At 51.8% G+C, this 21,405-nt stretch overlaps 1 protein-coding gene across 4 annotated transcripts; it reads left to right on the top strand.

Moving 5' to 3' along the window:
• Positions 1 to 234: 234 nt before the first annotated feature.
• On the top strand, positions 235 to 20,975 carry TMEM50A (transmembrane protein 50A). 4 transcript variants are annotated; one of them, XM_051856663.2, is made up of 8 exons: positions 235 to 501; positions 638 to 928; positions 4,429 to 4,585; positions 7,709 to 7,821; positions 13,532 to 13,599; positions 14,726 to 14,818; positions 17,717 to 17,777; positions 20,652 to 20,975. In XM_051856663.2, exons 3-8 carry the CDS (start codon positions 4,493 to 4,495, stop codon positions 20,695 to 20,697), a joined length of 474 nt encoding a protein of 157 aa, XP_051712623.1. In that variant the 5' UTR covers positions 235 to 501; positions 638 to 928; positions 4,429 to 4,492; the 3' UTR covers positions 20,698 to 20,975. The 4 variants fall into 4 exon arrangements, with proteins under 4 accessions (XP_051712623.1, XP_069935167.1, XP_008263878.1 ...); XM_002715971.5 differs by lacking the exons at positions 235 to 501; positions 638 to 928 and adding exons at positions 1,112 to 1,283; positions 2,507 to 2,650; XM_070079066.1 differs by lacking the exon at positions 638 to 928.
• The last annotated feature ends 430 nt before the right edge of the window (positions 20,976 to 21,405 follow it).

Here is a 21,405-nt window from a genome sequence, read left to right as displayed (position 1 = left end):
CCCAGATTTCACGCCTCAAAGGACACACAGGCACCTACTCCTAAACCATCGCTACACAAGGACGTAAGATGAACGTGTGGGCCTCTCAGCCACAGACGGCCCATTATTCCCACCTAAGTGAGAGGAGTCTGCTCCGCCCGCCGCGTCCTCTGGCTACAGCCCGGGCTCTCCCCGGCCAGACCGCGGAGGTCCCCTGGCGCAGCACCTGCCGCCGCAGAGACCGGAAGCGCCTCCGGGACGAGCGAGGCCGTCGGCAGAGCGCCTGCTTCCTGCGGCGGAGCTTCCAGAGCCGGCCCTTGACCTGCATTTTCTCCTCGGCTGGCCCCGGCGCACCCCCGGGCAACGATCGACTCGACCGACAGCTGCTGGAAGAGGGGCGAGCCCGGCCGCGAGCCCTTCATGCAGCCAAGAATTAGCTGCTTCCGGCTTCTCCTCCTCCTCTTCCAGGAGGGCGACTTCCTGAGAGCCCGGACGATCCCCCAGCAGGGGCTCTCCACACAGGTGCGCTTCCCCCGGGGGGTCTCCCTGGCCGCGTCTGGCGGTCCCCACGGGAGGAGGAGCTGCTTGCATCCAGCGGGAGGACGCGGGGTATGCGGATCAATACCCTACAATGCACTGACCCGTCCTCCATAAACAGAATTATCCGCCGCATCCGTCCGCAGCGCCCGGGGCAAAGGAAGGGGTCACCGTGCCGGGACCGGAGCCCACGAAGCTCCTGCCTCTGGAGACTGGGCAGGCGGTGCCGGGCTCCGAGAAAACAAACAAGACCAGAATCCCGAGTGTGCGGTGCTGGGGGGCCGCAAACCCGCACCCCGCACCTGTGCTGCGACCCACATGTGAGACAGCGGCGGACCAAGCCTCGCACTGCAGTTTGCCGCCTCACTTAAGGCGGCGTACAAAGGCCCAAGGAGCTCCTCCCTCTCGAAAGGTTAGAGCAAAGAGCGACTTCCTCCGCCGACTTTTACTTGGCGCCTTCAAAACCACCACATCCGACGCCCGCACAGCCCCCTCAAGAGCCACTGAAGCGCCCGAAGCCAGAGCCCCGAGCATGCGCGGGTTCAGTGGCTCGGTGGGCGTGGCTCCCTCGGGGCACCACAGCTTCCGGGCTCCTGTCCTTGCGCGTGCGCGACTGAGCCCGGCTGGGCGGGAGGCGGAGCTGCCACATCCGGGTGTCTGGAGGCCTCAGGCTGTTTTGTTTTCGTGGGAGAAGCCTGAGCAAAGTGAAGGGGCCGGGTGCGGCGCAACGCCTGGCTCCCGACCCCACAGCCCGGGCAGGGCTGGACGTAAGTGCCGGGCGGAGTTCGGGGGGAAGGCAGGCGCGGACTGTCTGGCTAGCTGATGCCGACACCCTCCGGGAAGCCGCCGGCGCGAGCTGTGCCTCCCTGGATCCTCGCTGGCCACTTCCTGCTGTCTGTCCGGAGGCTGGCGGCGGCGGGAGACGCCGACCGCGTCCAGACTCCGTCAGGGCAGGGGTCAGTGGGGACAGTGCCTGGGGACGACACACAGCCCCCGGAGACCGTCTCGCACCCCTGCTAGAGAGCCGAGACCCCGAGGGGGCGTGGGGTCCGGGGCCCGGGGCCTGCGGGGAGGGGTCGCAGCCGGGCGCGCCCGGAATCCGCGCCGAAAGCCCGGGGCTGGCTTTGCTCTACCTCCCGGGGAGGGCGGAGGGAGCAGCTGTTCCCCGTGGAACGTGTCCGAGCAAGCGCCGGTTCAGCTCCGCGAAGTGAGGCTGGCGCCGGGCTTCCCGGAGAGCGTCCGGGATGCGGACGACGCGTGACTCCGGGCACGGGGTCCGCCTCGCCGTGGGAGAGTGTGCTGCTTGGGTAGGAGCAGGCGCCACGTCGGGCCTTTTTCTTGTTTCGCAAACGCTCGGGGCCGGGTCCTCGCGGCGCAGCGTGGTCCTCGCGGCGCAGCGTGGTCCTCGCGGCCCAGCTTGGAAGGCTGTGTATGTAGTTCGATAAGAGTTGAGGTCGGCTATGGGAAATTAGATAGCGATTTGTTTGCTTGTTTGCATTAATGTTAACCGCAATGCTGTGCTTGCTTTTGCTGGAAACAGCTGCTGGAGTCAGAGATACTGAAATGGGTGTTTTTAGGAATGCCACCGAAAAGCTGGCTTGGCGAGGAAAACACAGTAACGCAGTGGAAGGAAATGGTGTGGGTTCAGTTCCTTAATCTGGGTGTGAAAGTGCCTCTTCTGTTGCCTGGACGGGACTAGGCAGGCGGGGACCAGGTTCTTGGAACCTCGGACTGAAGGAGGCGCAGACGAACAACAAGCCTGACAGCAGAGGTTTATTTTTATTCCTTTAAAATATTTATTTGAGAGGTGGAGTTACACACAGAGGGAGAGACACAGAGAGAGGTCTTCCATCCTCTGGTTCACTGCCCCAAATTGCCGTAATAGCCAGGACTGGGCCAGACCAAAGCCAGGAGTCTGGAACTCCATCGGTCTCCCACGCATGGGTGGCAGGTGCCCACACCCTGAGAACACTCTCTGCCGCTCTCCCAGACACGTCAGTGGGGAACCAGCTTGGAAGTGGAAGTGGAGCGCCTGGACGTTGAACCTGCACCCACACAGGCTGCCAGAGCTGCAGGCGAGGGCTTAACCCCTGTGCCACAGGCAGGCCCCGAAGTTGTTACTACAGGAAGGAAGGTACACTTTTTTTTTTTAAGATTTTTTTGTTTGTTTGTTTATTTTGAGAAGAGTTATAGACACAGGGAGAGACCGAGAGAAAGATCTTCCATCCACTGGTTCACTCCCCAGATGGCCGCAATGGCCAGTGCTGGGCTGATCTGAAGCCAGGAACCAAGAGCTTCTTCCAGGTCTCCCATGTGGGTACAGGGACCCGAGCACCTGGGCTATCTTCCACCGCTTTCCCAAGCCATAAGCAGATCGGAAGCGGAGCAGCTGGGACACAAACTGACACCCGTATGAGATGCCGGCGAGACAGGCTGAGGCTTAGCCTACTGTGTCACAACGCTGGCCCTGAAAGTATACTCTTGAGAGAGTAGAAGTCGGCCAGCGGATCCGAGCCCCGAGGCCTCTAAGGCATGGCTGGCTGCAGCTTTTACAGGGGTAGTTAGGTACTGGGTAAAGGCCCTTTGTGTGGGTTTCTGACCATTATCGTATTTGTACGTGCAGCTTTTCGCTTATTTGAGAGGCAGAGTTACAGAGAGAGACAGAAAGGTCTCTCATCTGCTGATTCACTCCCCAAATGGCCACAACAGCCAGAACTGGGCCGATCCGAAACCAGGAGCTTCTTCCAGGTCTCCCACGTGGGTGCAGGAGCCCACCTGCTTGGGCTGTCTTCTGCTGTTTCCCAGGCACATTAGCAGGGAGCTGGATTGGTAGAGAAGCAGCAGGGACACAAACCAGAGCCTATGGAACACCAGCGCGAAGGCAGAAGCTTAGCCTGCTGTGCCACAGCGCTGGCCTCAGTACCCGCAGCTTTTCAGTGAGGATTTTTTTTTTTTTTTTTTGACAGGCAGAGTTAGTGAGAGAGAGACAGAGAGAAAGGTCTTCCTTCCGTTGGTTCACCCCCCAAATGGCCGCCACGGCCGGTGTGCTCTTCAGTCCGAAGCCAGGAGCCAGGTACTTCTCCTGGTCTCCCATGGGGTGCAGGGCCCAAGCACTTGGGCCACCCTCCACTACACTCCCGGGCCACAGCAGAGAGCTGGACTGGAAGAGGAGCAAACGGGACTAGAACCCGCGGTACCGGTGCCGCAGGCAGAGTATTAGCCAAGTGAGCCACGGCACCAGCGTTAGTGAGGATTTTCTCAAACTTGCAAGTTTTGTCAAACTCTGACAAGCAGAACAGCAGGGTTGGTTTGGTTTCTCTCTTATCTCTTTAAAGATTTATTTATTTATTTGAAAGTCAGAATTACAGAGAGAAAGGAAGCAACAGAAAAAGAGAGAGATCTGCCATCCACTGGTTCACTCCCCGAATGGTCGCGACAGCCAGGGCTGGGCCAGACCAAAGCAAGGAGCCAGGAGCTTCTTTCAGGTCTCCTACTTGGAGCAGGGGCCCAGGCTCTTGGGTCATCTTTGGAGCTGGATTGGAAGTGGAGCAGCCAGGACTCAAACAGGTGCCCAGGTGAGAAGCCGGTGGCGCAGGCGGCTTTATCCGCTGTGCCGTAGCACTGACCCCCGTCTTACCTGTTGTTATTAGGTGTGACAGATTCTTCTTTACTAGTCAGCAAGAAACATTTTCAGTAATTGGATGCCCATTTTTATCCATATTACTGAAATATACCAAAGCCATCTTTTAAACTAAAAGAAAAACACTGAATGAATCCAGATTTTGTTTTCCAAAGGTGAAATGTGAAGATTTATCAAAAGCCAGGTCGAATAGTCTCAAGAAGTAGATGGAGCCAAACTAACGCGTTTGTGATACTTTCATTCAGCCGGCCTGAACCGTCCCTTCTTTCCAGGAGCGTCAGTCAGGACTGCAGGTGGTGGAGCAGCTCCAGCCGTGTGTGCGCCGTGGCCTGAAGGATGTCGGGATTCCTAGAAGGCATGAGGTGCTCCGAGTGCGTGGACTGGGGGGAGAAGCGCAACACCATCGCGTCCGTGGCCGCCGGGGTTCTTGTGAGTGCTGGCGGGCGGGACCCGGGGCCGTCCGTGTTTCCCAGTGTGGCCGTGGGTTTGGATTCTCTGGGATGTTTTCAAATGTGTGCTATTTGTTTTATCTTTGACCACACTGAGTTTATTTGAGTAATTGTTGATTTTCTTAGAAGCTTTATTTGGAAGAGTTACAGAAAGACAAATCTGTTGACTGGCTCACGCGCGATGGCCGCCACAGCCTTGCTGGCTGGGCCAGACCAGGAGCTTCATCCAGGCCTCCGAGTCGGGTGGAGGGGCCAGGCCGCTTCGGTGTCTCCTGCTTCCCCAGGCCACAGCAGGGCGGGTTTGTAGCGGGACTGAAGCAGCGCCACGTAGGGTGCCAGCATTGCAGGCAGCAGGTCACTGCTCTGTGCCAAGGCGCAGCCCCAATTGTTGTTTTTTTTTTAAAGATATATTTTATTTATTTGAAAGGCAGAGTGGTAGAGGGGGGAAAGAGAAAGAGAGCTCTTCCATCTGCTGATTCACTCCCCACACGCCTGCAACAGCCAGGGCTGGACCAGGCGGAAGCAAGGAGCCAGGAACTCCATCCGGGTCTTCAGTGTGGGGTCAGGGACCACCGCTCTTGGGCTGCTACCTGCTGCCTTGCAGGCCCGTCAGCAGGAAGCTGGATCAGAAGTGGAGGCGGCGCCCAGTCCCAGACAGCCTGGCGTGGGTGCAGGCACGCCGAGCAGCAGCTGACTGCTGTGCCACAGCGCCCACCCGCGATATTTGTGTCTCAGCATCTTACGGCATTGTGTGCTCTAAAGGGTACACTGTAAGTAAACAAATTAATAAAGTAAGTCTTTCCTCTTTGCCTGATTTCTGATGTTTTAAATTACGAGAAACATCCTGCGTTTTTCTAAATTAATGGCAAAATTTAATACCACTGTAGAAACTTAGTTTACAGATATTTTTTCAAAGCTTTAAATTTTTAAAAAAATTTTTTTCTATGAAGATGTCTTAAATCTATTGATTTAAGGGTTAAAAAAATAGTGAATAAGTTTTCATGCTGGCCAGTGATAGTATCATTAGTAGAGTATGGATCTGTGTGTAACCTGATGAGAGTAATTTGATTAGGCTAACATACTTATTTTAAAATACTTGTGAAAAGGCCAGCACCACTGCTCACTAGGCTAATCCTCCGCCTGCGACATCGGCACCCCTGGGTTCTAGTCCCAGTTGGGGCGCCGGATTCTGTCCCGGTTGCCCCTCTTCCAGTCCAGCTCTGCTGTGGCCCGGGAGTGCAGTGGAGGATGGCCCAGGTGCTTGGGCCCTGCACCCCCATGGGAGACCAGGAGAAGCACCCGGCTCCTGGCTTCAGATTGAAGAGCCCTCGGGCCGTAGCGGCCATTTGGGGAGTGAACCAACAGAAGGAAGACCTTTCTCTCTGTCTCTCTCTCTCACTGTCTAACTCTGCCTGTCAAAAAAAAAAAAAAATACTTGTGAGAAAATGGCATTTCCCATAACTAGGGCAGGGATATGAGTCCAAGCAGGAAACAGGTTACTTTGAAAACCTTCCGGGGCTGGCATTGTCATATAGCAGGTAAAGCCGCTGCCTGCGATGCCAACATCCCAAATGGGTGCCAGTGTGTGTCCTGGCTGTGCCACTTCCAATCCAGCTCCTTGCTAATGCGACTGGGAAAGCAGCAGGAGATAACCCAAGTGCTTGGGCCCCTGCACCCACGTGGGAGACCAAGAAGCAGCTCCTGGCTTCAGCTTGGCCCAGCCCTGGCCATTGCAGCCATCTGGGGAGTGGAAGATCTCTCCCTCTCTGTGTAACTCTGACCTTCAAATAAATAAATAAACCTTAAAAAAAAAAAAAAAGAAAAAAGCCTTCTATGCTACTTGTCATTTCAAAGTTTCTGCTCAAATGACAAAAATGTATGCAGTGTTGCTTTTTAATATATTATTTGCCTTCGTTATTGTCGAAAGCCAAGTTCAAGTAGCTGAGTTATAATCTGTTTAAACTGAATTTCAGATCACACCTGAACCGTCCCTAGACTGTGCTGAATGTGATCCCTCACGGGGCGAGCAGGGCTGCAGAGCTGTTTTCATCCACAGCACCAAGAGTTTAGCTGAAACTCTGCCTGCAATACGTTCCTCATATCAATCGGAGTAATTTTTTCTTCATGTTTTAAAAACTGAGAAGTTTGAGAGACAAGGAGAGAGCACTTCCATCCTCTGGTTCACTCCCTGAAATGCCTGCGTTGGCCAGGGCTGGGCCCCGGTGGACCTGGGAAACCACAGTCGAGGTCTCAGGTGATAGCAGGAACCCAGTTACCTGAACCTTCACCACTGCTCCCCCCATCCCCCCACCGGCTCTGCGTTAGACGGGAGCTGGAGCCAGAGACAAAGCCGGGTGTCAACCCAGGCGCTCCAGTGTGGCTCTCAGACATCTTAACCTCTGGGCCAAAGGTGCCCCTCACTTGATCTTCGTTTGTGATAATATCTTTCTGGATGATTGTTCCATGTCAGCAACGGGGCGCCTCTGTCTGTTTGAATGTGCAGTGTACTCCCAGTTCACAATATCAGGTTACTGACTTCCTTGTGATACTATGAAATAATGACTGGAGCAGGTTTAGGAAGGAAGTTCACGTGAATTACTGGGAGATTTAGTGCACCTGCTGTTAAGCCATGTGCAGTTTACATTCAAGACACTGCTGGAACAGTGTCTTGGAACTGCTTTTTTAAATGTATTTATTTTAAAGATTGATTTATTTGAAATGCAGAGTTACAGAGAGGCAGAAAGAGAAACAGACAGAGAGGAGGTCTTCCATTCGCTGCCTCACTCCCCAAATGGCCGCAATGGCTGGAGCTGAGCCGATCTGAAGATGGAGCTTCCTCCAGGTCTCCCACTCGGTGCAGGGACCCAAGGACTTGGGCCATCTGCTGCTGCTTTCCCAGGCCATAGAAGAGAGCTGGATCGGAAGTGGAGCAGCTGGGACTCAAACCAGCACCCATATGGGATGCTGGCACTGTATGTGGCGGCTTTACCCACTGTGCCACAGTGCCGGCCCCTACCTTGCTTTCTTTTTGGCCAACAAGACATGAAATTGCTAAAATTTCTCACTGGTATCCCTTTTTTTGTCTGTCTGTTGTTTGCGTTAGTTTTTTACAGGCTGGTGGATTATCATAGATGCAGCTGTTATTTACCCCACTATGGAGGACTTCAACCACTCATATCATGCCTGTGGCGTGATAGCAACCATCGCCTTCCTAATGTAAGTGTCACTGGTACCACGTAGAGAGATGCTCACCGACCAGAGTTGTCTTGCATGTAACTCATAGGCTTAACATGTTAGATGTTGTCAAGTCCGCACTGGCCATGACCTGAACGTCACATGACAGAGAGCACTTGCATAGAGCAGCACCCCCGTTCTTACTCCTTCTGCAGCTCCTCTCGCTGTCCCAGCTCTGCCCAGCTGGCCTCTCAGCTCTTTGCTTCAAGTGTTTATACATTTACATGTAGGCCAGAAACAGTGTCCTTTGCCTAAGAGATTACTCATTCATCCAGCCACTATTGGTAAAGCTTTATAATCCAGGCCCTGCTGTAGGTAGCAGGGAGTGAGTAGTTATTGGAGAAAATTCACACTTTATGGAATGTGGGTGCTAATGAATGAGGCAGGCAGTCGCGGAGGACTAAATGTACAGCATGTTAGATAACGGTAACTGCAGGTGGGAAAACAGCAAGGCAAAAGGGGAGATGAGATGTCAGCAGGAAGTGAGTGTAGACAGCTTTTTTTTTTTTTTTTTTAAGATTTATTTATGTTTTGGAAGGCAGAGTTACAGAGAGAGAGGTTTTCCACCTGCTGATTCACTCCTCAAATGACCACAACAGCCAGAGCTGGGCCAGAGCAAAACCAGGAGCCAGGAGCTTCTCCCAGGTCTCTCACATAGGTGTAGGGGCCCAAGCCCTCAGGCCATCTTCTGCTTTCCCAGGCACATTAGCAGGGAGCTGGATCAGAAGTGGAGCAGCCAGGACTTGAACTGGTGCCCATAAGGGATGCTGGCACCACAGGCAGCAGCTTAACCCATTATGCCACAGCGCTGGCCTCAAAGTATTGAAATCTTTAAACAGGAGGGTCTCCCTAAGAAGGTGGTTTTGAGTAGACTTGAAGAAAATGCGGAAGCTGAGCATGGAACAGCACGTGCAAATGTTCTGTGGCAAGGAGGGCAGTGTGGCTGGAGCAGGGTGATCAAGGAAAGTAGCCGACACGGCCTGGCGTGGTGGAGAGGGGCTGATGATACAGGGCCTGAGGCTGCTCCGAGGGCTTTGCTTTCACTGTGACTGTAAAGGAAACCATTGGAGAGTTTTGCGCAGACGAATGATGTGGCCTGACAGATTTTAACAGGCATATTTCTGCTGAAAATTAAAAAAAAAATTTTGAAAGGCAAACAAAATTCACTGCAAAATGAGATCAAGTTATAAGAGCAGTTTCAATACCACAACCCCATGATGCTTAAGATTTTCAAATTCATTTAGCAAATATTGTTGCACCTACCATGTGTTACTTAGGTTGTAGTATATGTTCATTTGATTCATCTTCATCATGCTTTTCATATTTAGTGTTTTTCTTGGAGTCTGTGGTTGCCCTTGTTTTGTTGATTGAAAGAATATGTATATTTTCCCTGGAATCTACTTCATTCTTCAATGCTGTTCTCATTTGGATAGTTGCTTACGCCTTGTTTTCCCTGGAACTTCTGGCATTTCTCTCTTTTGCATTTTCTCCCTCTTTTTTAAAAAATTGTATTCATTTAATTTTTTAAAGATTTATTTATTTATTTGAAAGAGTTACACAGAGAGAAGGAGAGGCAGAGAGAGAGAGAGAGAGGTCCTCCATCCACTGGTTCCCTCCCTAAATGGCCACAACAGCCAGAGCTGTGCCGATTTGAATCCAGAAGTCAGGAGCTTCTCCCAGGTCTCCTACATGGGTGCAGGGGCCCAAGGACTTGGACCATCTTCTACTGGCTATAGCAAAGAGCTAGATTGGAAGAGGAGCAGCTGGTACCCGAACTGGCGCCCACATGGGATGCTGGCGTTGCAGACAGCGGCCTTATCCGCTACGCCACAGCGCCAGCCCCTGCTTTCTCCCTCTGTCATCTTTAGTTCTTCCGAAGTTCTCGTATTCTTTATTGTATTATAACCTCCATTTTTCTGAGCTCTCCATCCGAGAAGCCCCTTTGTTTCAATGTAAAGTTGAAACTTTCCAGATAGTTCTTTCAATTAGTTAAACCATAAATAACTTGTTTACCCCTTGCCTAAAGATGGTTACATTTGGGGCCGGCCTGTGGCTTACTTGGTTAATCCTCCGCCTGCGGTGCCGGCATCCCATATGGGCTCCAGGTTCTAGTCCTGGTTGCTACTCTTCCAGTCCAGCTCTCTGCTGTGGCCCAGGAGTGCAGTGGAGGATGGCCCAGGTGCTTGGGCGCCTGCACCCGCATGGGAGACCAGGGGAAAGCACCTGGCTCCTGGCTTCGGATCAGCACAGCGCCAGTCGTAGGGGCCATTTGGGGGGGTGAACCAACGCAAGGAAGACCTTTCTCTCTGTCTCTCTCTCTCACTGTCTAACTCTACCAGTCAAAAAAAAAAAAAAAAAAAAGATGGTTACAGTTGCCAGGTGTGCTGTAGGCCAGGTAGGGCTTAGCAAACTACAGCCCCCACTGTTTTGTAAATTGGGACATAGCCACATCCTTTGGTTACATATTGCCCATGGCTGCTTACTTGTGAAGATGTGACAGAGCCTGTACGACCCACAGGCCTGAAATATTTACAGTGGGATCTTCAAGAAAAAGTTTGCTGAAGCCAGGAACCTAGAACTCAATCTGGGTCTCCTACAGGGTGACAAGGACCCCAGTATTTAAACCATCATCTGCTGTATCTCAGAGTGTGCGTGAGCGGGAAGCTAGATTGGATGCATGGGAACCAGGGCTTGAAGGAGGCGCTCCAGTATGGGATGTCACCTCTGTGACAACCAGCTGCCCCAAAAATACTTTGTGCTAAATTTACAAAATAATGGGGCCAGCGTTGTAGGACAGCAGGTGGGGCCACCGCCTGTGATGGCAGATGGCATCCGTATGAGCATTCGTTCCCGTCCGGCCGTCTGCTTCTGGTCCAGCTCACACACGCGCGTTCTCTCCTTCTCCCTCTCCCTCTCCCTCTCCCTCTGCCTCTCTCTCCCCTTTCCCCCACTTTGTAACAGCCTTTCAAATAAATAATCTTTTTTTAAAATGGAGGAGAATTTAAAGAACTATATAGAGGTTCTGGTTAAAAACCTCAGAAAAATGATTCTTTCGTCTCCTTCCCAAAACCTATTCAAAGTGAGAGGACACCGTGCAGTCGTGTGGGAGCAGCATTCCTCAGCAGGTGACGTCCTCTGTGTCCGGGATTCAGGTGACAGGCGGACGCCAGGAGCCGAGCTTAGCCTCTGCACGGAGAGGGCTGAGCCCTGGAGGCGCTGGCTGACAGAATCCCCGAGCTGCTGCAGACAGGGCCTGGAAACAGGGGTTAAAATCGGCTCTGTGTGCAGAAGGATGAGCCCCTTCCTCGTTTCTGCTCCCCTCCCCCACCTGTCTCCTCTTCATTCTGTCTCCAGCACGCATGGATGTTCTAAGTGGTGTTAGGCGCTTCTCTTCCTGTACTGACATGTTCAGTCCAGAAGCCAGAAGCTGAGGGCCGGGTGTGGTGGTCCGGGCTCGGCAGGGGCTGTTCTCCATGCAGAGCAGGTGGGGGTGTTGCAGTCGAAGCCCAGGGAGGCGGGTTGGTGAGAGGGGAACACCTTTACCTGGATGCTGAGTGCCTCTGCCCGAATTCTCGTTAATGACCTGGGGGCGAGCCCCGGGCAGCTTCATGCCAGGTGCACATCGCCATCGTGGCGTGCACACCGCGTCAGAGGCACTGGGAGCGCCTGTCGTTCCTGGGCTGTTTCTGCCGCAGATGCGTAACCAGCATCTAAGCCTGAGGAAATGTTAACTAAACCCAAACTGCACGGGGTTTGTAACTGTACACGTGTCATCAAAGTCACACGGGACCAGACAACTGCTGCAGAGAAGGACAGAAAGGCACAAGGGTGAAATGCATCCCAGGACTGTGCACGGGTCCTTCTGCTACTGAGGGCACTCGGGATTGGGACGGCTGGGGAGCTGGAGTGAGGGCTGCAGGGCCGACGGTGGCAGTGGTTGTGGCTGTGGGTGTGTATGAGAACAGGCTTGCGGTAAGAGATAGGAGCACACGTTGGCAGTCCTGGGGTGTCAGGCCAACCTTCAGGTGCCTCAGGAAGAATGTGTTCATACTGCAAGTTTTCTGTAAATTTGCGACTATGTGTAAAAATAGTAGTGTCGGAGAGCAAGCGGAGACATCTATCCCAGGTGTCTCCACCGTGAAGACAGAGGGGTGGGGGTGGGACACCGGACTCAGACGGGCTCGGTTGGCTCTCTGCGGGGAAGAAGGAGCATAAGAGCCACTGCCTAAGAACGTCTGGGTTTGTTTTAAATATGAAGCTTGTTTCTAAATGTATCTGTTAATCACAGAATAATTTGATTGTTATGGAGTCCACTGAAAATGATTGTATTTTGATCATTCAAAAACTTAGATTTACATTATATTAATAAATTCAGATTTCATATTGTGAAAAAATCAGAGTTCTTGTATTCAGCACATGTATTTAGTATCTGCTGTGTGCCAGGCTCTGTCCTAGACCCTGAGAATAAAAACGAGAAACGAGATGGACTCGACCCCGTCCTCACGAAGCTTGTGTTCTAGTGGTAGGCGCACACACACACACACCCTACACGGTCATAAATATAAAATGTTTATGTTTGTTATGACTTAGCTTGATATACTGTGGACATTGCCCCATGACATTTCCAATGTTTCCAAGGATATTCTAAAGAAAGCAGAGTTCTCTCCCAGCTTAGGGTGTTTCCTAAAGGTCATTGAAAGACCTTTTTTTTTTTTAATTGAAAACATGTTTTAAATGATTTATTTATTTGAAAGACAAAATTATAGAGAGAGGGAAAGAGAGAAGTTGATTATCCATCTGCTGGTTCACTCTCCAAAGGCTGCAACAGCTGGGAGTAGGCCAGGCAGATGCCAGGAGCCCGGAGCTTCCTCTAGGTCTCCCACATGGGTGCAGGGGCCCAAGCACTTGGGCCATCCTCCACTGCTTTCCCAGGTGCATTAGCAGGGAGCTGGATCGGAAGTGAAGCAGCCAGGACACAAACCCACACTCACATGGGATGCTCATGTTGCAGGCGACAGCCTAACCTGGCCTAACAGCGCCAGCCCTGGTGAAAGATTTCCTGTGGTTAGAACACATCAGGGATTGAAACTAGATTGTATCACTGGAATTTGTCCTTGATAAAATCTTCAGGTGAAAAAATTATTGGTTTTTTAAAATATGATTCTCTTAAACATCGGACATTACAACATTGTTAGAAAAATTTCATTCCAAAGTAATTTTTGGCTTGTCTAGGGACCATTCTGTCTCTGCCATTGCCATGCATGATTACATGTTAAGTATGTCTGATGTGTACAAATGGAAAACTGATGGAACCAAGCCAAATCATCCTTTGATCTGTTCCAGTCTTAGCAAGGTAAAGTCTTGAGAATTCTGTTCTTGGATTCTGACAAGCTTCTGCAACACCTGACGGACTTGTTAAAACTCAGAGGCCTGGGCCCTGCGCCCAGACTTCTGCTTCAGTAGCTCTGGGGTGAGGCCAGGGGATTTTCCACCAGCTTGCCTGGTGATTCTGCCAGCCTGGGGCCCCCAGCCGCGGCCTTAGAGTATGTGCTTGACGGGACCCATTACTCAGGATTCAGGAGGCCTAACCTTGAAGTTGAGAAATGCTAGCCTATCGCATCTGGTAATCTGAAGTCATGGATAGTTTTCTTCTTGTAGTCAGAGATTGATTTCTTGGTTTTATTTCGTACAGGATTAATGCGGTATCGAATGGACAAGTCCGAGGTGATAGTTACAGTGAAGGTTGTCTGGGTCAAACAGGTAAATAGGTACCAACAACATCTTACTGTACGTGTGTCCGTCCTGAAAGTGAGGGTGGAGGCTGGAGGGCCGCCTGTCTGACTCCTGCAGGTCAGGCGAGGGTGGAGCTGTGTTGAGAACGGAGGGGAGAGGTTCGAGGGCGTAGCAGAAAAGTTGCCTTTGGTCCCAGCTGGCTGCGTAGTACAGGATACCTGTGATTGTGAGTGTGAGCTCTGGCTGTTGCAGCCAATTAGGGAGTCAACCAGCAGATGGAAGACCCGTCTCTCCCTCTGCCTCTGCCTTTCAAATAAATCTAAAAAAAAAAAAAAAAGAAGAAGAAAAAGAAAAGGCACATAATATTCTATTTGCTATTCTTTATTGAGCCGGGCAATTTTAATTAAAATGTATCTATGCTAATGAGGTAAAGAATTCCATCTCGGAATTCATTTTCTGCAGTCTAATGGCTGCACTTGTTGATAGTGAATCTTCATAAATATTAGACAACCGTGATTTAGAAGTTGACGTGATTTTAACGCCGCTTTCCTAAGTGTCAGCCACAGTGCCTTGAGTTTACTGCCTGACCTCTGTGAGGGTGGAGTGTCCTAGCCCTCAGAGTCCTGGTGTCAGCACATGGGAACTTCTTTGGTGTGTATGTGTGCTGCCTGCAAGTACTCTTGAGGATGGAGCCCAGTTCCTAGAAATCCATGCAGAGTGAGTCTGCAAACGTGGCGAGACATCTGAGGATGTCTCCTGGGGAAGCAGTTGGGGAAAGTAAATAAATGCTCCTGAAATACACAACCTATAAATGATGATAACTGGGCTTTTTTATTTTAAAAATATTTATTTATTTGGAAGTCAGAGTTAGAAAGGGAGAGAAAGAGAGAAGAGAGATCTTCCATCTGCTGGTTCACTCGCCCAGTGGCCACAACAACCAGGGCTGGGCCAGGCTGAAGCCAGATAACTGTTTTTTTTTAAAAGAATATGCAAAGCAGCCGAGAGGAGAGAGGCCAGCACCTGCCCTCTGAAAGATGCTGGGCGTGTGTTTTTCCCGCTGTTCTGTTTCGACTCTGGTTGTTTGGGTCTGGGTGTTTGTCCTCCTGGGGGTCTGAAGTGTCCTGACGGCCTCTTCCGGTTCTCCTTCTCCCAGGTGCCCGGATCTGGCTCTTCATTGGTTTCATGTTGGCCTTTGGCTCTCTGATCGCATCCATGTGGATCCTCTTTGGAGGTTACGTTGCTAAAGGTGAGCAAACACGGGCTCCGCCTCACTGCTGGGGACGCCGGGATTCTGTCTTAGTGGTGGTTTCAGAATCAGCATTTTAGCGGCAGTCAGTTACCAGCAGTGCGTTTCCACCCGGCCACGCCTCGCACCCGTGTGTGTTGCCTTGTGCGGTTTGCTTTCCTTTCTTCTGTGCTGTTTTTTCTTCTAATCCGGAGCCCAGGCAGGATGGCGGGAGGTGGCTCCACGCCCTGCTTCTCTGTGGCTCCCGAACCTCAGCAGCAGCGTGTGTGTTGTCTAGCTCTTGAGCAAGTTTTGGAAGCGAAGTTGGTTCAGTTAAGCCTCCTGCTGACAGGGTGTCATCTCCTCCTAGACAGAAAAATAAGCAATTTTAATGCACACCTGCCCGAGAAGACAGTCGAAGGCAGGCTCTGGGAAGGGACACTGTTAGGTCCCTGGCTGGGGCTTCACCCGGAGGCACCCAGGAAAACAGGAAGCTTTTTCGTGTTCCAGGTACAATGGCCTGTGCTTGTATCTGCAGACATACAGTATTCACGATGGGCTGGCCTCCATCTAACTCACCTTGTATCTTCATTTTACCTCCTTGAATAAACTGTTACCCCTGGACTAAAAGCACGGGTTTCCTAAGTTTTTAATAAAATCATTTAGATATGGAATGGTAGACATTTTTAAATATTTTATTTGCATCTTTCGTTTATAGATTTTATTATTAAACTATGTTACCAAAGATGTAGAAAAAAGAATCTGTAATAATCTTGCCACTCTTCAATATTTTAGTATATTTCCTTTCACTCTCTTTTCTTATTTTGTTATGTAGTTATTATAATATAAATGTAATTTTGGTCCCTGCTTTTTGCATTCAACATATCATAAGGTTTGTGTGTGTGTGTGTGTGTGTTTAAGATTTATTTATTTATTTGAAAGGCAGAGTTACAGAGAGGCAGAGGCAGGAGCAGAGGCAAAGAGATATCTTTCATCCGCTGGTTCACTCTCCAAATGGCCACAACTGCCAGAGCTGAACCAATCTGAATCGAGGAGCCAGGAGCTTCTGGGTCTCCCACGTGGGTGCAGGGGCCCAATGACTTAGATCGTCCTCCACTGCTTTCCCAGGCACATTATCAGGGAGCTGGATTGAAAGTGTAGTAGCCAGGACTTGAACTGGCACTCTCATGTGGATGCCAGCATCCCAAAGTGGCAGCTTAGCCTGCTGTGCCACAATGCCCCCCTTCCAATTTTAATTAATGAATTTTTTATTCATTTGTGAGGCAGAGAGATACAGACAGCTTCCATTCAGTGATTCGTTCTCCAGATGCCTGCGGTAATTCAGCCCAGGTGTCCCGTATGGACGTCAGGGCCCCAGCCACTTGAGCTGGTACCTGCTTCCTCCCAGGATGCAGTTAGCAAGAAGCTGGAATTGGGAGCAGAGCCAGCACTCAGACCTAGGCTCTCCAGTATGGGGTGCAGTGTCTCGCCAGCATCTTTTTTTTAATTTAAATTTATATTTTATGTATTTGAAATGCAGAGTTACAGATAAGGGGAAAGGGAGAAACAGAGAGAGAGAGAGATCTACCATCCTCTGGTTCACTCCCCAAATGACCGGAGCCGGGCCAGGCCGAAGCCAGGAGCCAAGAGCTTCTTCAGGATCTCTCACATGGGTGCAGGGGCCCAAGCACTTGGGCCGTCCTTTGCTGCTCCCCCGGGTGTATTAGCAGGGGCTGGAGCAGAAGTAGAGCAACCCCTGTGGGATGCTGGTGTTGCCGGCGATGGCCTAGCCTACACCGGCATCTTAGCCAGGTCCAATGCCAACCCAAGATAATCTGGATGTAATATTTTTATGAGCCATCCTGGTGGCAATGGATAGTGAATGTGGGATAGTAGTGAAAGCCTTTACAAACCACACATGCAGGTGAATGAGATTACTTGAAGCTATTTGGAGATGAGAAAAGTTAATTTATGTGTTCTGTGCCCCGCTCTGGCGGTCAGTGGGTTCTCCCTGACAGCCCCAGCAGTGGACGCTTAGGAGAGCTTCAGTCAGCTCTGGGCACGGTGAGAGCGCACGTCCCTCACACAGTGCTCCCGGCGTGGTGCGGGCTGCCCCGGCCTTCCAGGCGTTGGGAGGCCTGTGGGGACGCTGCCTCTTTCCCTCACAGTCCACCAGCAAATGCTGCTGGCCCCTCCGTGTCCGTGTCCGGAATCTTGCCACGTGTTATGTGTCCATTGCCAGCACCCCGTTCAGTCCATCACAGTCTTGCTGAAAGAGCCCCGCAGCTGCTCTCGGGCCCGCCCCTTGTCTTAGCTGATGGACTGTCAGCACAGCTGGCACAGCTGGCCCACGTCAGCCACAGGACCTCCCGTGGCGTCTCCTGTCGTTCAGCGAGCATCAGAGCCCTCACCAGCCGCAGGGCTCTGCCGGGTCCTGGCTGCCCGGCCTGCGCCCCTCAGGTCCCGGTCCCGGTCCCGGTCCATGTGGCTGCTGCTCTGCGGGACCAGCGTGCTCCGACCTCAGGGCCCTTGCACTCGCAGTCGAGCTGCCCTTCCTGTGCTCACTGCAGCGTCACCCTCTCGTGAGGTCTTCCTGGCCAACTGCCAGGCCGCCGTCTCTGCACGCCTCTGCCTTTCCCGCTTGATTGACCTGCGTGGGTTCTGCAGGCTGCCCGTCTCCCCGGGAGCCCAGCTGCCGCGTCCTCGCATGTAGCGTGCCCTGGGACGCGTGTGTCAGATGAGAGAGACAGCCAGTCCCTCAGCCACGGTGGGCTCAGTCCATGCCATGGGTCATTTAATGTTCACGCCAGTTGTGCTTACTCGAAAGTCTCTTACGAGGGCAGGAAAGTGTATCTGCCAGTGGGTCTGAGCAAAGTGTTTTGAGATTCTAAACCTCTACATGTTCCAATTATTTTACAGAGAAGCCCATAGTATACCCTGGGATTGCTGTATTTTTCCAGAATGCCTTCATCTTTTTTGGGTAAGTTTATTTTTCATTCTTTATCTTGTCGGTTTTTTTTTGTTGTTGTTGTTAATAATAGCTTCTGTTACATCATTGACTATATTTAGTTGCTTAATTTGCCTCTGTCTGATGGTCCTCCCCTGTTATTTTCTTATAGTATCAAGAATGAGGTTGAGGAGGACATTTTTTAATACAGGGGTTGGTTTGTTGCCAACCTTGGGAACATATATTAATTTTTTAAATCGCCACCAGACCTCCTTTAATGAATAACTTTCGTGTAGGTTTAGTTACGCGACTCTGACGATGTTTATTTTAAACCTAGATCTCTTAACAGCTGCTTTTAATGAAATCTTGCTTGAAACCATTTCTACTTAAAATCCGGTTTCTGGATGCATTTTGTAGCTCTTTTATCCTTAGTGTTATTCGAGTTTGTGGGTAGATTCGAGATAGGAAAGAAAAGCCGTCCCATGGTTTCTCCTGATGCAATTACTGATAAGCTGGAGCGGTCATGGTCATGGTCATCTCTGCTGCTCGTTCATCCTGGAAACCAGGGGCCTGCCCTTCCCCTTTCTGACCACGCCCCCAGCCAGAAAGCAAAACAGAACTCTCCATCGGCTGGGCTGCCTCGGAGTCCTTGACCTCCGTTCCATGGGCCCCTGAGGGTGGGGAGTCAGGCGAACCTGGTGTCCCGCTCACTTCTGGACAGGCAGAGTCTCTGGCTTTCACGGATTTTCAGAGAGAAGTCCCCAGTCCAAAAAAAGGTTAAGACACTGCTGTGTTCCTTCTCTGTCCCTCCCGCCACCTCCCGGTGGCCGCTCACACCACGTCTGTCCTGTTCCACCAGCAGGTGTTTTGGCAACTCTATAAAGTCAGTTTGGAAATACAGAGAAGGTAAACTTAGATCTGGCGAGATGCACAGCCCCTTTGGATCCTACCTTGTGTCCAGAAACTCGTGGAGAAACTTCAAAGGGTTAAGAAAAAAAAAGGAGCAAAGCCACTGACTTTCACTAATGACCGAGGGCTGTTGAGCAGTCACCATGTTCCAGGCATGTCCTGTCAGTCACCTGCCCCAGCAGCCCTGGAGCTGGCCCCGCATTGTCCTGTTTACATGGGAGACACAGGCACAGAGAAGTTAGGTGACTTCCGCGAGACCACGCGGCAAAATTCAGACAGAAGCATGGAATGGGAGTGGGTGTGGTGCTTTGTGTTCACGTGAGGGAGGCTGTGTGTTTCTGATGCCTCTCCCTTTCAAGGACGGGGCGGCCTGAATTTTGGCTTTTCCCAGAGAACTGGCATATCTGGCACAGGGGTGCACCCCACCATCAGCCGGAGCTGAGTGCTTGTTGCTTTGGGTGGGGGCATCTGCACACAGCCCCATTTCGTTCTGCATTGCGGGCGCTCAGCACCGACGTCCCCTCACGAGCACACGCCCCGGCCCCCGGGCGAGACTCGCCACCCCGACAGTTGCCGTCCCATAAGCTGTAACCTGGCCGTGCTGAGTCCCTCCCTGTTGTGTCACAGCTCCAGCGTCTTTGACACCTGCGATTGCCCTCCTCGGCATCTTTAAGTTGAAGCGTAGATGCCCGTGCGCCCCCTCACCTGACCCAGCCTGTGAGCCCTGGGAGGCAGTGTCCCTGACGCCCTGCGCGCGTGGCGTCCACGCTGTGCGGCTTCCTCTCCCTGAAACACCTTCCTCAGCATCCCGCTGGCTCTCTTCCTCCCGGCCTCCCGGTCAGACCCCCCCTGATCCGTTAAAGCCCATCTCAAGTACTTCCCACCCTGTAAATCCTGGTCCAGCTCGTCCGTGGTTCTACGCTCCTTAACTGACGTATGGTGAATGAGCCTCTCCCCTTCGCCCCAGTCCCTCAACACCTCACCAAGCACGCGAGCCGCCTGAGGCCTCTATGGCCCTAGCACTAGACACCAGGACACTCCAAAATGTGTGTTGAATAAATGTGATAAAATCAAACATGTGATAATTAGGTACTAAACTTTGGTCAGCTTTTTGAAGTCACATGTGCAGGGACAATGAGGTAACAGCACAGTTGAGTATGATGTAAGATTTTACTATCTTGGGGCCTGCACTGTGGCGTAGCGGGTAAAGCCGCCGTCTGTGGTGCTGGCATCCCACGTGGGCACTGGTTCAGGTACCGGCTGCTCCACTTCTGATCCAGCTCTCTGCTAATGTGCCTGGGAAGACAGTGCTAAGATGGCCCGAGTTCTTGGGCCCCTGCACCCGTGTGGGAGACCCAGAAGAAGCTCCTGGCTCCTGGCTTCAGATCAGTGCAGCTCCAGCCATTGCAGCCAACTGGGGAGTGAACCAGCAGATGGAAGACTTACCTCTTTCTCTCTCTCTCTGTGTCTCTCCCTCCCTCCCTCTCTCTGCCTCTCTGTAACTCTGCCTTTCAAATAAATAAATAAATCTTTTAAAAAAATTACTACCTTAGAATGACCAGTTTCTGCTTGGATACATTCCATGTCAGGTTGTTTCATACAACTCATCAAAGGTTGATTGGAAAGGCAGAGTGATCGACAGAGATCCTCTGTCCCCGGGTCCCTAATAGCCAGGGCTGCACCAGGCCAGAGCCAAGAACCTGGAGCTCCATCGGGCTCTCCCACCTGGGTGGCTGGGAACTGAGGTGCTTGGGCCGTCACCCGCTGCTTCCCAAGTACATTAGCAGGGACTGGAAGCGGAGTAGCCAGGACTCAACCCACAGCTCGATTTGGGATGAGGCTGTCCTACGCAGCGACTGCACGCCCTCTGCTGCAGCGTGGTGTCCACTGCTAATTATTTGTTCCTTCCCACCGTTCTGAGCCTCAGTACTCGTCCTCCTCCCTTGTGACGTGATACTCCTTATCTTAATCGTGTGATGTTTCTTCTCTTATTCATAGAGGGCTGGTTTTTAAGTTCGGCCGCACTGAAGACCTGTGGCAGTGAAAACCTGACTTCCTGCAGCGTGGAGCCCCGCGTGCGTGGATTTCTACTGCTCACTGCCAGCCGTTTTGTAATGCCGTTTTGTAAACCTCCTGAGTCTGGGCTTGGCTTACCGCTGTGTAACACTGAAATCATGAGAACTCTTCCTGTTTCAGCAACAACAGGGTGTTATGGTATGCACTTGATTAACTTATAACACGTTAAGCTGTCCCACACGCGTCATTTTTGTCAAGTTTTATCATGGTATAGTTTGTAAAAATAAAAGTCAGTTACAGGAGAAATCGTAGGTTTGTCGTGCGTATGTGTTCCTTCTGAAGTCCAGAACTCTGCGTGAGCGCTCTGAAGGTTGCGTTCACTGGACGTGGCCTCTTCACGTCGGGTGTTCAGCCTGTGTCAGCAGCCACCGTGTGGGGCGCCAGCACCGCTGCGCCACGACGCGGCCCTGGCTCCGCTTTGAGCCGTTTTCAGTGGTGAGAATTCGTGCTCACGGTGCTTTGGCTTATGCGGTGTCACCAGTGTCCTGTCAGTGTTGGCACCTCGCGAGCATTTCGGGGCCTCCCAAGAAGGGGGTGACCACGCTGGAGGAGAGAGCCCAGAGTCCTCTGACCAGGCGTCTCGGGGCCCGTCTGTGGGGCTCTGTGCCACTGTGCCCCGTGGTCACTGCACGGGCACCGCTGGGGAAGGAGGAAGAGCATGGGGCCCAGCTCGTCT

Source organism: Oryctolagus cuniculus, chromosome 7 (assembly GCF_964237555.1).
Source record: "Oryctolagus cuniculus chromosome 7, mOryCun1.1, whole genome shotgun sequence".
NCBI lineage: Eukaryota > Metazoa > Chordata > Mammalia > Lagomorpha > Leporidae > Oryctolagus > Oryctolagus cuniculus.
The sequence above is the reverse complement of the archived record's forward strand: the minus strand, read 5'-3'. Positions and strand labels throughout refer to the sequence as shown.